This window comes from Asparagus officinalis, unplaced genomic scaffold (assembly GCF_001876935.1).
Source record: "Asparagus officinalis unplaced genomic scaffold, Aspof.V1 AsparagusV1_Un326, whole genome shotgun sequence".
Taxonomy (NCBI): Eukaryota; Viridiplantae; Streptophyta; class Magnoliopsida; order Asparagales; family Asparagaceae; genus Asparagus; species Asparagus officinalis.
In genome coordinates this window covers 35,477-48,595 of record NW_017972591.1, presented here as the reverse complement: position 1 = coordinate 48,595, position 13,119 = coordinate 35,477, and the positions used below count along the sequence as shown (strand labels likewise).

Genomic DNA, 13,119 nt, shown 5'->3' with positions numbered 1-13,119 from the left:
CTTTGCTTTCTCTTTTCTTAATTTATTGATGAAGAGTGGAAGGGATTCTCATGGCTCTGGCTAGCAGAGGTCATCTTCTTTTTTTTAGATGTGACTAAAGTCAGTCGTCGTGTTCCAATCTTTTCTTTGTAGTGGCAACTAGGAGGAGGGTTTAAGAAATTAAAAAAATTCTCTTTGAAAGAAAAATTGAGACCTTCATTGAGGCAACTACCTTCATAGAGGCTATCAACTCTGTCGACCATACTATCAAAAACTTAATGAAAAAGGTTTTCACAGAGGCGTACTCTAGATTCAATGAATGTTTTCAAGCCATCCAAGCAGGAGAGATAATATCTGCTAATTACTGTCTATCCCAACTTTAGAATGCATATCTTGCCCAAAGACAAATTATAGAAAATAAAAATAAATGATATCAAGAAGCTAGGAAACTAGTACAATTTTCTTCCGCCTCAATATTATAAATCTAAAGAGAATAAAAAATCTTTAAGGGAACCGCCGCTAAACAAAAAGAGCTTAAGGCTATTCTTTCCGACATTAAAACAACAAATTTACTAAATATAAGGATCCAAAATTTCCTAGATTGAGAACGAAAATGTCAAAAGCCCTAGAGGCTGAAAAAACAGTCCAAGAAATGTTGGCTATGTACTAACAAAATCTAATCAATGAAGAAGCTCTAATAGGCTTTTCCAAGAAGATAGAAGATGCTAAAAATGATAAGTTCTTTTCTTAAAAAGAACTTATTTTAAGCAAGAACAGACGACCTAAACCGATAACTTGTTTCCAAGATACAATTAGAGACTGTTCATGAAATTTTTGTGAACACAACCGTCCGGAAGATTTTGACTTTTATATTTCGGAATTCTACAAAACCAAGGTGCAACCAGATTTTAAACCATTTTTATGTTTAAGATATAGGGTATTTGGGAAGAAAGAGACGATGTATTCATCTTTACCCATTAATTCAATTCAATTATGGGAGTTATATAAGGTCACTGAAGAGTCAGTACATGAATTTACCAAATTCAAAAAAAAATTTATTGAAGAAAATGAAATACTTCAGGCGGCACTCGAGTTCATTGATGTAAAAGTTTCCAAAGCTCATACAGTTCATGACAACAAAATAGTTCTGTTATTTGACTGGGTTTCTAATTCAAAGCCTTCACAAAAAAGAAAGGATATAACCAAAGACTTTGTTTAGACCTTTATTTTGTTTAAAATTGAGACTTTTCCTAGGAACGCTATTTTATAGAAAACAAGGAAGAAGACCTATTGAACACAAGAATCAGAAGACTTAACCAAAAGCAACATAATGACAGAATTTGAGGAGAAATAGTAACCGTGACGGGTCCTACTAAACCACCTGTGAAACAATAATTTAAAATAATCTTTACTATGCAGAATTTGAAAAGAATCTATACTATGCAGAAAGAAGAGACACGTCAACTCTTTAACTATTCAAATTTTTGTAAAAAGATTAATAACTTGAACAAACTCTCAAGAAAAACACTCAATTTTATTTAGTGCAAGGCAAGCTAGATTTCTCCGATGTCTTTGCTTTCTTTCTTCTCAATTTATAGACGAAGAGCAGAAAGGATTCTCATGGTTGTGGCTAGCATATGACATCTCACTTTTTTAGATGCGAGTAAAGTTAGTTGATGTGTTATTGTCTTTTCTTTTTAGTGGCAAACAGAGGGAATCTGTTTGTAGGTGATTTGAGTAAAGACAGAGTTGACGTGTTTCTTCTTTTGGTAAAGTAAAAAATTCTGTTCAATTATTATTTCACAGGTAGCTTGGTAAGAACCACCATGGTTACTATTCCTCCTTGAAATCTGTCTTTGTTGTATCAGCTGCTTCTTCATTAAGTCTTCTATTTTCTATAAAATAGTGTTCCTAAGCAAAAGTCCTAATTTTTTTCCACAATAAGGGTCTGAAGGAAGTCTCTGGTTTTATTCTTTTCTTTCTATGAAGGCTTTGAATTAGAAATTCAGTCAAATAACTGAATCATTTTGTTTTTATGAATTGTATGAGCTTGGAAAGCTTTTCCAGAGAAGAATTCGAGTGTTGCCTGAAGTCCTTTATTTTTCTTTAACAAAATTTTTTTGTTTGTTTGAATTTGGTAACTTCATGTTTCCGTGACCTTATACAACTCTCATAATTGAATTGAATTGACAGGTGAAGACGAATATATTGTCTCTTTCTTCCCAAATACTCAATATTTTAAACATTAAAATGGTTTGGAATTTGATTGCATATTCTATAAACTTGGTTTTGCAAAGTTTCAAAATATAAGTGTTGAAATCTTTCGAAGGATTTGTGAGATTTCATGAACAATCTCTAATTGTATTTTGTTTTGGTATTTAGAGATTTCTTGGAAATAAGCTGTCAGTCTAGGCTGTCTGTTCTTGTTTGGAATAAGTTCTTCTTTAGCAACAAAAACTTATCAATTTCAGTGTCTTCTATCTTCTTGAAAAAGCCAAGCCAACATTTCTTGGACTCTTTTCAGGCTCAAGGGTTTTGACCTATTCATTCTCAATTTTGAAATATTGTAGCCAATGTTGGATCCTTAGATTTACTAAATATGTTGTTTCGATCTTAGAAAGAACAATCTTGAATTTGTTTTGCTCAGCGGGATTTTTTATTCTCTTTCCTCTGAGATTTTTGACATTGAGGTAGAAGTAAATTGTACTAGTTTTTTGGACTAGTTTTTTAGCTTCTTGATATCTTTGATTTTTGTTTTGTATGATTTGCCTTTGGGTAAGGTATGCATTCTGAAGTTGGGATAGGTAGTAATTAGTAGATCTTATTTTTCCTATTTGGATGAATTGAATACATCCATTGAATGTAGAGTATGCCTCTGTATCTTTTTCTTTAAGATCTGTATTATAGCATTCTCTTGCAACTGTCTTGGCAAATACTTCTCTCACCTATTGGAAGTATTTTTCATTACTTCTTATTAACCTCTATGGAGGTAGTGCGTCAATGGAGGTCTCTGTTTTTCTTTCAAAAAGGGTTTTTGATTTCTTAGACCCTCCTCCTAGTTGCTAATTCTCTTGCCTCTTCATGTCCTAAAGAAGTTCTTGGAATCTTTCACTGAGGTCTTTATTACTTACTTTTTCTTTGTTCATGGCCTGGTTAGTAAATCAGCATTGAAGTTAATATATTCTGGAATATATTTAACTTCATAACTAAATGTTTCTAAATATAATGCTATGTGGATTCTCCTAAGATTTTTTTTTCAACATTATTAATGGTTTTCTTTTTTTAAAATTGTGCTACTGATTTGTTGTCGGTTTCTATGATGAAAGCTCTATGTAAGTGATATATTTTAAAACTTTTTATAGCAAGCTTAATCGCTAATAATTCTTTATCATTAATAATTGTTTATAATTGGTAGCATATTTTGTTTGGGTTTTATTAATTTTTTTAGAAGAATATGCAATTATTTCAGTTTTTTTGCAATTAAGACTTCTGTCCAGAAATTATATGAAGCATCTGTTTGTAGCACTGAACTTTCATTTTCAGTAGAAAATAAGGAATCGGTTGATCTTTGAATATTTCTTTAATATTTTTTGTTTCATTGTTTTCTTTTTAGGATAAGGATATACTGATTTAATCAGTGTTCCATCTTCTTGGTTGGTCACTAGTGTTCATTTAATATTTCTTTTGTTCTTCAACAAGCTTTTTTTTTTCAAAGATTTTTTGTTCTAGCAAATAATTTTGGTATAAATTTTCTACATAATTAAGCAATCCCAAAAAGCTCTGTAATTCTTTTATTGTAGTAAGCAAGGAAATCTTTGGTTTTTGAATAAATGTGCTGTTATAATTATATTCTCGCTTGTTTAATCTATTTTCCCCGTAATTTAGTATCAGTTTTGAATAATTCTATCTTTTTAGGACTTAAAAATTATCCCATGGTTTAATAATAGTTGGATAACTATAAGCTTATGCTCTTCCCAATTTTTAAGAATACTAATTTATTATCTATGTAGGCAACTACGTATTGTAGATGTCTAAAAATAGAATTCACCATTTCTTAAATATTTGAGGAGCATCTTTTAATCCAGATGAAATTACTAACCATTCAAAATGTCATTGTTGACAACTTAAAGCTGTCAGTTAGTTCTATTGAATTTTTTTCAGCAAGTTTAGTTTGCAAAAAGCAATATTTTGCGTTAAATTTACTATAATATTTTGCTCTTTGTACTTGCTTAATTAAATGTTCAGCAGTAGGGATAAAACATCCATCAAATTTCATATGGCTATTGAGTTTTCTGTAATTACTGACCATTCTTGCTTTTCCTCTTTTTATTTCATTCATTAATAAAAGATGAAGATGAATGAGGGCTAGAACTTTCTTGTATAAGTTTCAGATCTAAAATTTTTTGTATTTGTTTAGAGAATTCTTCTTTATCAGGAAGAGATATCATAATGCTGTTAACATGACTCTTTGGTATCTTTATATTGTTCTAAAAGTTCAAATTTACTATAACTGGGTGATTTATGTAATTCCTTTAACGTATTTTCAGAATATGAGAGTTCTAACAAATTGTGTATTAGAATTTCCATAACATTTGTAGAAGGTATGATATACGTACTGATTTTTTTCAGAACGTATTGGTTGGTATTGAACATGTTCAATTAAACATACATGTATACATTTATCATCACTACGCTGTGCTGCAGGTTGATTATGTTCTGCAATTTGTATTGGAAAAAAGGTACTTTAGGCACTTGAATTCTGTCTAATTCAAAGAAATAAGTATTGAAATGAGATAAAGAACGGAGATTATTGATTCCTAAATTACAATATTCTTTTAGTTGTCGAGGAAGTAGAGCGAAGTCAAAATGAAATAATCTTTCTTTGCCTTGGATGTTTGGTATAGATATTGGAAGGTTTCTAACTTTGTGAGTTACAGAAGTCTCAAGAAAAACACTCCATTTTATCTCTCCCCCCCACTCCCCACCCCCACCCCACCCAAAAAAAAAACAAAAAAAAAACAAAAAAAACAGAAGGCAGCCAGTGTTGAAAACAGACTCAAATCAGTTGATTACATGGGTGCATTTTGAGAGGGCTCTGCAAAGAGTGGAAGGTCGCTTGCTGGGTGCACTTGAAGCGCATATATCTGGCATCGGTCAGTTCGGTGGATACCGACTTGAAATATCTAAATCTGACACGGACCGAAGTGACTAATAAAAGCCCACCGAACTGCTCAAAATCGACTGGTCTGACGGTTGATCGGTTCAATTCGAAATTTGCGCAGCACTAGGTGGACCCTGACCTTATGTCCTTCTAGTCATTTGACTTTCTTGATGAGTCCACAAGTCACTGGTTTTGTCCTGATTTTGGGTTTTAGTTTACGAAGCAAAATAAAGTGGGAACTCAAACTTATGCTTCCATGAACTTTGTTGGTAAAGTGTTGTACTTCAACAATATATTACGTTCATATATGCTTCATCTTTTTAATTTCGTGGTGTGCATAAGTCTTTACTGGAAGATCGTATTCCTTGGTTATACTGTTTTCTTATTTTGTACATGCATTCTGTATCTCTCCTTTTTTGATGTAAGCATCCTTCTGGCCTCCATTGCCCAAATTACCACATGCTCATGTGTCTGTAAACAGAAAAGCAATTAGGGAAGCAGCTGCCTACTGACTTTTTGTTCTGTTCTTATATGAAAAGAACTATGTTTCAATAATTTTACATTGATCATTGTCAACTTATATTACTTCTTAATCATATGTCATACACATTAAATTTATGGGAAGAATTTTATGCCTGTTTAATTCGTCTGTCATCGTTGTAGTTGATTTTCACATGGCAACAAAAGCCATAAGAAGGCGTCTCCATCATGCTGATGTTGATGGAAGGAAAAATGAGCATATGGACACTTCCGGAATTGATACAATAAATGAACCTCTACTAGGAAATTATAATTACAGTGCAAGCCACTCCGAGGTAACAATTTAATGCTTGTGTATATCATTCGTTGAAATGCAAATAATCTCTTTATTCTTGTATTTGTTATCGCTTTGTCTTTTTCAAAGGGATATGGTGATAGAAGTCAGCAAGATACCTGGGATGACAAGAAGAAAGAGAGCCTCCACTGGGCATTTCTTTTCTCCAATGTGATTGCTCAGTGGGCACAATGGTTAGGTAATTTTCTTAATTTAGGTGCTTTTCTTAATTTATGTGTTATATACAGTTTTATAACATTTGTGTGGCCGAATCTATTGGGGCCAAGCTGAGATCTGAAGGTTGTTTTCTTGTTCTAGTTATGGAGGATAGACTTTTCCAGTTACTCATCTTTAAGACCCATTTGTTCCAATGTCTAGCTTGAGCATTGTCCCTAGTCAGTCAGCTCATACTATCATCTATTATACTGTAGTTGTGTAATATGAATGTTATACATCACTTGCAACAATATACTTCTGTCATCAAATTTTTATTCTGTAATGTGTATTGCTCCAATGTAAATGCTTTGCTCAGCATGAACGTGGGGCGTTGTGTTTTATTAGTTCATTGCTCATCCTGCCATCTTCAAGTTGTGTAATATTAGCATCTTTATTCATCTAAGATGACCTTCATCTATGCACATTTATATTTTAGATAAAGAAATTTTAATTAACTTTATAACTTCTACTTGTATCCAAATGCTCACTTTCAAGTGTAAATTACATGAATAAGCAGGTGTTATCTTTATTTTATCAGTGTTCATGAGCACATGTCCTAGGTGTTCACATGTCCAATAATCTTTGATATGGGAATCTTACAAACAGTTAACTTACTGGTGCTTCAATCTTTCATAGACGTGTATACAAATATATGTATTTTCTGACACATCAATATAATAGATCATTTGATAAATTTCAGTAAGATCTTGTTTTGATTTGAGGTCTTTCATTTGAAGCGGAAGTGTGCTGCAATCTTGATATAATGATTGAACATGTTGTTGGAGCATCATGAAATGTCCAATGAAAAAATGGCTTATAAGCTCATCTAGATAAGGTAGGTTTGACCAAAAAAATTACTATTCCATTCATACAATTTTTGTAGCATTTTTATCATAAAAGCCAAAAGCCACTAAAAGCCAACATAACTTATAAGCTTCAAAAAGTAAGCCCGTCCAAAAGTCTTTGATATGGGAATCTTACAAACAGTTAACTTACTGGTGCTGCAATTTTTCCTAGACGTGTATACAAATATATGTATTTGCTGACACATCAATATAATAGATCATTTGATAAATTTCAGTAAGATCTTGTTTTGATTTGAGGTCTTTCATAGTACCTTTTAAGCTAGCTTTTTCATATCTATGTGTTTGGTAAATCTCAAATAAGCTACCTGTTAAGTCCAATTTAAAAAAGCTAGGGTACCCCAACTTATGAAAAAATGGCTTATAAGCTCATCTAGATAAGCTAGGTTTGACCAAAAAAAACTATTTCATCCATACAATTTTTAGAGCATTTTTATCATAAAAGCCAAAAGCCACTAAAAGCCAACATAACTTATAAGCTTCAAAAAGTAAGCCTGTCCAAACACCCTCTAAAAATTTAAGGGTTAATTGTCAAGAGACTCCCTGTAGTATCACTCAATTACGAATAGACCCCTAGTAGTTCTATTTGTACACATAGACCCATTGTAATACTGGCCTAAGTGCGAATATACCCCTATAGTGAACTTTTTCGCTATTTTACAAGTAAAAAAGAAAAAGGAAAAAAAACAATTGGAGGTCTATTCTTCCCAACAGAACTATAGCGGGTATATGCGCCATCTCAAACAGGTTTGTGTTTGTTTAGAGTAAATAATAGGTGGAAAGCTACATGACAAATATGACTTAAATCTAGAGATAATCTTGGAATTTTAAGAAAATATTACTTAAAACTCAATCCCTCCCCTACCGGCCCGTCCACTTTAGGAGGGTTAGGAAAGTGAGGAAATTTGCTTCTTTTAACCCTCCCAAGTCCCAACCCTTCCCTTCACTTACTAAAAATGTAAACAAACACAATTTTGGGTAGTTATCGTTGTAACCTTCACAACTCCTCCCCTCCCCTCTTAAAAAAAACTATCCAAACCGAGTGTTAGGATTGGCTGGTAGATTGGATATTTTAATTGTTCAGTAATCATGTAACTTTAATCAACAATAAATAGTTATAGATACCTTAATCTAAATACATCTAAAGTAACTCCTTCAAGTTCAAGGTTATGTCTGAAAACCATTGCATAGATGTCTACATCTGGCTTGTCCAGTTTTATGGATACTCCTTGACAGACATAAATTGTTTGTGAAGTTCAAAGTTGCATATGTTCTGAAAAGGCTGATGATGATCCTAGCAAGTTATATGTATCCTAAAGTAGCTTACCAGCTCCTTTTTAACTACACAGTAACTTTCTGTATCATGAATTGTTATTATCAATTTTACTGTAACTGATTGCCTTTTTTCCTCACTGCAGCAAATATTGTTCTCAATACTGGATCAATGTTGGGAAGACTTTTGCCTCTTCCTTCTATTAATTATAATGGGCAGGCTAATTGGAATAAGCAAGTTTTTATTAGCCCATTGCAGGTAATGCTAAAGACTAACCCTGTAAATTCCATTAATTAACTATAGAGCATAAAGGCATTATTATGGGATCGTTTTGACATGGATGACAACATTATGTATCAAGAGGTTTTTGGTTCATGCCTTAGTAAGGACAAGTTCATAGTTTATACTTCATACTGCTTGTTTTTATGGCTTTTTACTTACAGCAGTTGCAGAAAAGGTGAATTGTGAAACAACTGTTCTTGATACATTTTAATTTAATAGCTTCCTCAAACTACATCCATCTTTTGGTTGTTATATACATGTAGAATTGAGCCCAAGTACTTGCATAAACCTGTATTTTTCCCAGATAGTAAAAAATCATATCATTGTGCTTTCTTGGGAGATAAATCTTGAGAGTAACAGCTGCAAAATGCATGGAAACAATCATGGTTAATTGTTTTCCTATTAATGCCTTATCTTGGACACGAAATACCCACGGCCCCCCACACAAACCAGAAGAAAAATGCAGTGTATGATATTTTGATTCTATGTTTACTTTACGCGTTGCGTCCTTTTTGGTTTCTTACATTTGAAGTAAAGGTTTGTTTCTTATTAAACAAATCACTACTTTTTTCCATTTTCCTTTTAATATGTAGGCAGGAAGACTGCAAAACCTGAAAAAGTTCTTACATCTGAAAACATTGTAATTTTTTTTATTAATTAAAAAAACTCTTACTATTTTCCTTTTTTCTAATATGTAGGAAGAGAGATTGCAAAACCTGAAACAGAGATTGGGGGTTCCATTCGATGATACTCGCCTGGAACATCAAGTATGAAAATATATGTAGATTTTAAATTCATGGCTGCATGTTTTTCTTGCCTCGATATTGATGTGTTTTTTGGCGGCTCATTTTGCTAAATGATCTACCAAGGGATAACCATGTGGGAGGCCCACGTTCCTTGTCACATCTAAAAGGGTAGACCTTACCACTTCCATCTCTTCGTAGCTCATTTTGCTATATGAGCTGCCACCTCATAACCATCAATCCCTTGTCATGATTACATTTAAGTTGGATTTCTCTTTTATTTTTCTGATTTTTATTGGAAGCAAGAGGAATCTGATGTAAAGTAAACGACTCTTGACTATTAATGAGTGGCAGGAAGCCTTGAAGCATCTCTGGAAATTGGCTTATCCCCAGCGAGAAATCCCTCCTCTTAAATCAGAGTTATGGAAGGAAATGGGTTGGCAAGGTTCTGACCCATCAACTGATTTTAGGTATGCAAATGTTAATTTCGTCACGCTTCGTTACAAGAGGGATATCAATACTTTTTCCCCTGTGCAGGGGTGGTGGCTTTGTATCATTGGAGAACCTCATTTTTTTCGCCCGGAACTACCCAGTAGCTACTACTCACTTTAACAATCATTTCTCTCTTTCAGTTTCATATTTCTTTTTAGCCCCTTAGTTCAGTCTTTTTACACTGTAGGCCTCTTTTCAACTGTTGTTACACAAGAAAGTAGGAACACGGGCAGAGTGGGAGTACCCCTTTGCTGTAGCTGGTATCAACATATCATTTATGTTGGTGCAAATGTTGGACTTGCAATCAGGTAAGAAGAGAATGGATTTTAATGTAAAATTTCTACTCGAAGAGCACTGTAGCATCAATTTAGATAGAGGACATGGAAATCTAGAAATTCACAGCATGGATAATAGCAATGACATGGCTAAAACATGCAGTCAGATGACAATGAAACATACTCTAATTTGAACATTATCAGATCAGTAAACACGATAAATGTGTGTTAATAAATGTAATATCCATATCTATTTGCACAAGATGTTAAAATATTTTACATTGATAGACTGTTTCTTCCCATGTTCTTCGTCTTCATTTACTTGATTCTAATGCATTCCACTTACTGACTCTGAATATACTAGGCTCATTGAGGTGATGTTTGAGAAAGTATTTTACCTAGATCCATAATATATATATATACATATACATACATATATATATAATATATATATATATATATATATATATGAATATATATATATATATATAGATAAAGGGGTAGCCTAGTGCACGAGGCTCCCACCATTGTGGGCTTTGGGAGGGTCAGATGTACGCAACCTTACCCCCGCATACGACGCATACCTGTATGCTTCATGACAGAAGTGCCATTGTCGCAGGCAAAAAGCTTTCTAAATTGCTATAGAATTTGGAAGGAGTTAATTGCTCATATAAACTATATTATAGGACACACCCCACCCCCCCAAAAAGAAAATGGAAACTAGGCCAATAAAAAAGGCACCCACACCCAAATCAAAAGAGACGGTCTGTTAAAGGGGTTGTTTAATTCCTATAAGAGAACTTGTGCTCTCTCTGCAAACGTTGAGATCTCTGTGATACATTGACGTTATGAAAAGGTTAGGGATAAATGTCTAATCTTTATAGTTCAAGAGGTGTAATCCTCTAAAACTCTACATTGGTGTTTTTTCCCCCACATTATTTATTTTTGTAGATGATGCATTAAATTTAACTTATTCCCATAGGATGATGCCTCAGATCAACAAAAACAAAATGTGTCTTAAATTTTTGAAGTTGGCATATTCTTTTATTCAATTTCTTAGGGACTCCTCTGTTAACATAATGATAGCTCGGACCAAAATAATGTATGCATATTTGAACTCAAATGTCTCCATCCATCCTATCGCAGGCATGCCTTCTTCTAGAGCAGGAGTTCGTTTTCTGCAACTTCTAGCAGAAGACAAAAGGGCATTCGATAACCTCTTTTGTGTAGCTTTCCTAATGATGGATGCCCAGTGGCTGGCAAGACGAGCTTCTTATATGGAATTCAATGTAACCATCAAACCCTTCTCATTGTTTTCACTACTCTTTACCCATGTTTGTTTTGCGTCTATAAGATTTTTATTTCTGATATATTTTTCTTCTACTCTTCAGGAAGTTCTTAAATCTACGAGAACACAGTTGGAACGTGAGCTTTCGCTTGAAGATGTCTCCAGTGTAAGAGACCTTCCGGCATACAACATGTTGAATGGATAACTCTGCGATAAGTTTTCATCTTTTTATAGACACATTAATCAAACGAAATGTAGACAAGCAAGCGGCTTGTAAGTTAATTCTGTACAGTGATAAACTCTGCTTAATCCATTGGAACTGATGAAAATATCTATTACAATAATGGAAAGAGGTAATATTTTATAGTTGTAGATATAGAGTTTCCCCCTCTCCTTTATTATTTTTTAATTTTAATTTTTGGGTCCTAACAGGTATTGGCAAAAACTTAATAGTTTTTATATTTTTCTCCCAGTAATTTGAGAGGGAAAATTATCGAAACACTTCCCTTAATTCTTCAGGTTAAGGAAATATTTTCCTGGGAGTCACTAGAAACATAGTAGTTACCCTTTTTCTTTACGTCCCCTTCAATGAGAGTAAATTGCAGACGACCTTTTCATTTATACCTTATGGCTCCCCAACTATTTTAGCAGCACCTATAAACACCCCCTGAATTCACAGTTTTAGAAGGACAAAATTACGGGCAGCCCCTTCTCCCTTATTAATTCAGTGTGTTTAGTGCTACAGAAATTTTGTCCCCTCTCCCTTATGAATCCAGTGTGTTTAGTGCTACAAAAATAATCGGGGGCGATTAAGTGCTACTGAAGGTGTAGATGAGGCGAGTTAATCTGCGATGTGCTCTTAATCATAAACATCTAGAAAGTCATTTGATTATAGGCTAAATATGAGAAATTTTCATCCCACGTTGGATGTTGGGTGCAAGGAGTTTGGAAATCAATACAAGCCTCATAGTTTTGGCAGCCTAAAAAGAGATGGGCATGAAGTAAGTAAGAACATTTATAAGCTTAAAGTAGATGAGAAGGAGGTTAGCTACCAAGCGCACAATGCTTAAAAAGCAAAAATCATAAGATCAAATACTATTGGTTGCTTAATTTTGAATTCAGGTTGTTATTTCTTGCAAGTTTCCAAATTAGATGGAGGCTATGTTAACGCGTTTGAATATTATGAGATTGGTCAAATCTGTTTGAAGTATTATTAATTAGTTTTAATGGATTCAGAGTCTTGTTAAGCTGCTACGAGCAAGCTGGAATTTTTGGTCAAATTACTGGACGTGCTATTATTTTTTTATTGTTTTCTCTTCTATAAGCTTGAAAAAGCATTACTCATGAAAGTTATAGGGTTCATCTTTCTGTACAATATAGGAGAGGCCATTTACACTAGAACTTTTATTATATATATTGGCGTCTGCAATATCAAAACACTGGTTATCATCTAGATACGTTAAGATCACTACCAAGCCCAAATTTAGCAAGGTTAGGTTCATACGATATTGATCAATGTTGCTTTGTGTAGTCACGCGAGGGCTAGCTGACAAAGTTTGAGATATCAAATTAAATGTACTAGATAGAGATATTACTAAGGAATTTGAATGACAAAAATTTGGTCACATCATAGAGTTAGGTGAAAGGAATTTCGTCAATTTGTTCCCATATTGTGCACATTGATCAAAAGGTGATCGAAGGGAATTTGGCCAATTTGTTCTCGTATTGTGCAC

General features: G+C 33.6%; 1 protein-coding gene across 1 annotated transcript in view; it reads left to right on the top strand.

Moving 5' to 3' along the window:
- LOC109827620 (ELMO domain-containing protein C) overlaps positions 1-11,758 on the top strand; it is a 14,937-nt gene extending 3,179 nt beyond the window's left edge. The window contains exons 2-10 of the mRNA XM_020394637.1: positions 5,804-5,955; positions 6,045-6,153; positions 8,452-8,564; positions 9,287-9,355; positions 9,686-9,801; positions 9,869-9,923; positions 10,011-10,131; positions 11,245-11,387; positions 11,490-11,758. Of these exons, the coding sequence (XP_020250226.1) occupies positions 5,815-5,955; positions 6,045-6,153; positions 8,452-8,564; positions 9,287-9,355; positions 9,686-9,801; positions 9,869-9,923; positions 10,011-10,131; positions 11,245-11,387; positions 11,490-11,591 (969 nt within the window). The 5' untranslated portion in view covers positions 5,804-5,814 and the 3' untranslated portion in view covers positions 11,592-11,758. The remainder of the gene's footprint in view (positions 1-5,803; positions 5,956-6,044; positions 6,154-8,451; positions 8,565-9,286; positions 9,356-9,685; positions 9,802-9,868; positions 9,924-10,010; positions 10,132-11,244; positions 11,388-11,489) is intronic.
- Positions 11,759-13,119: the final 1,361 nt, after the last annotated feature.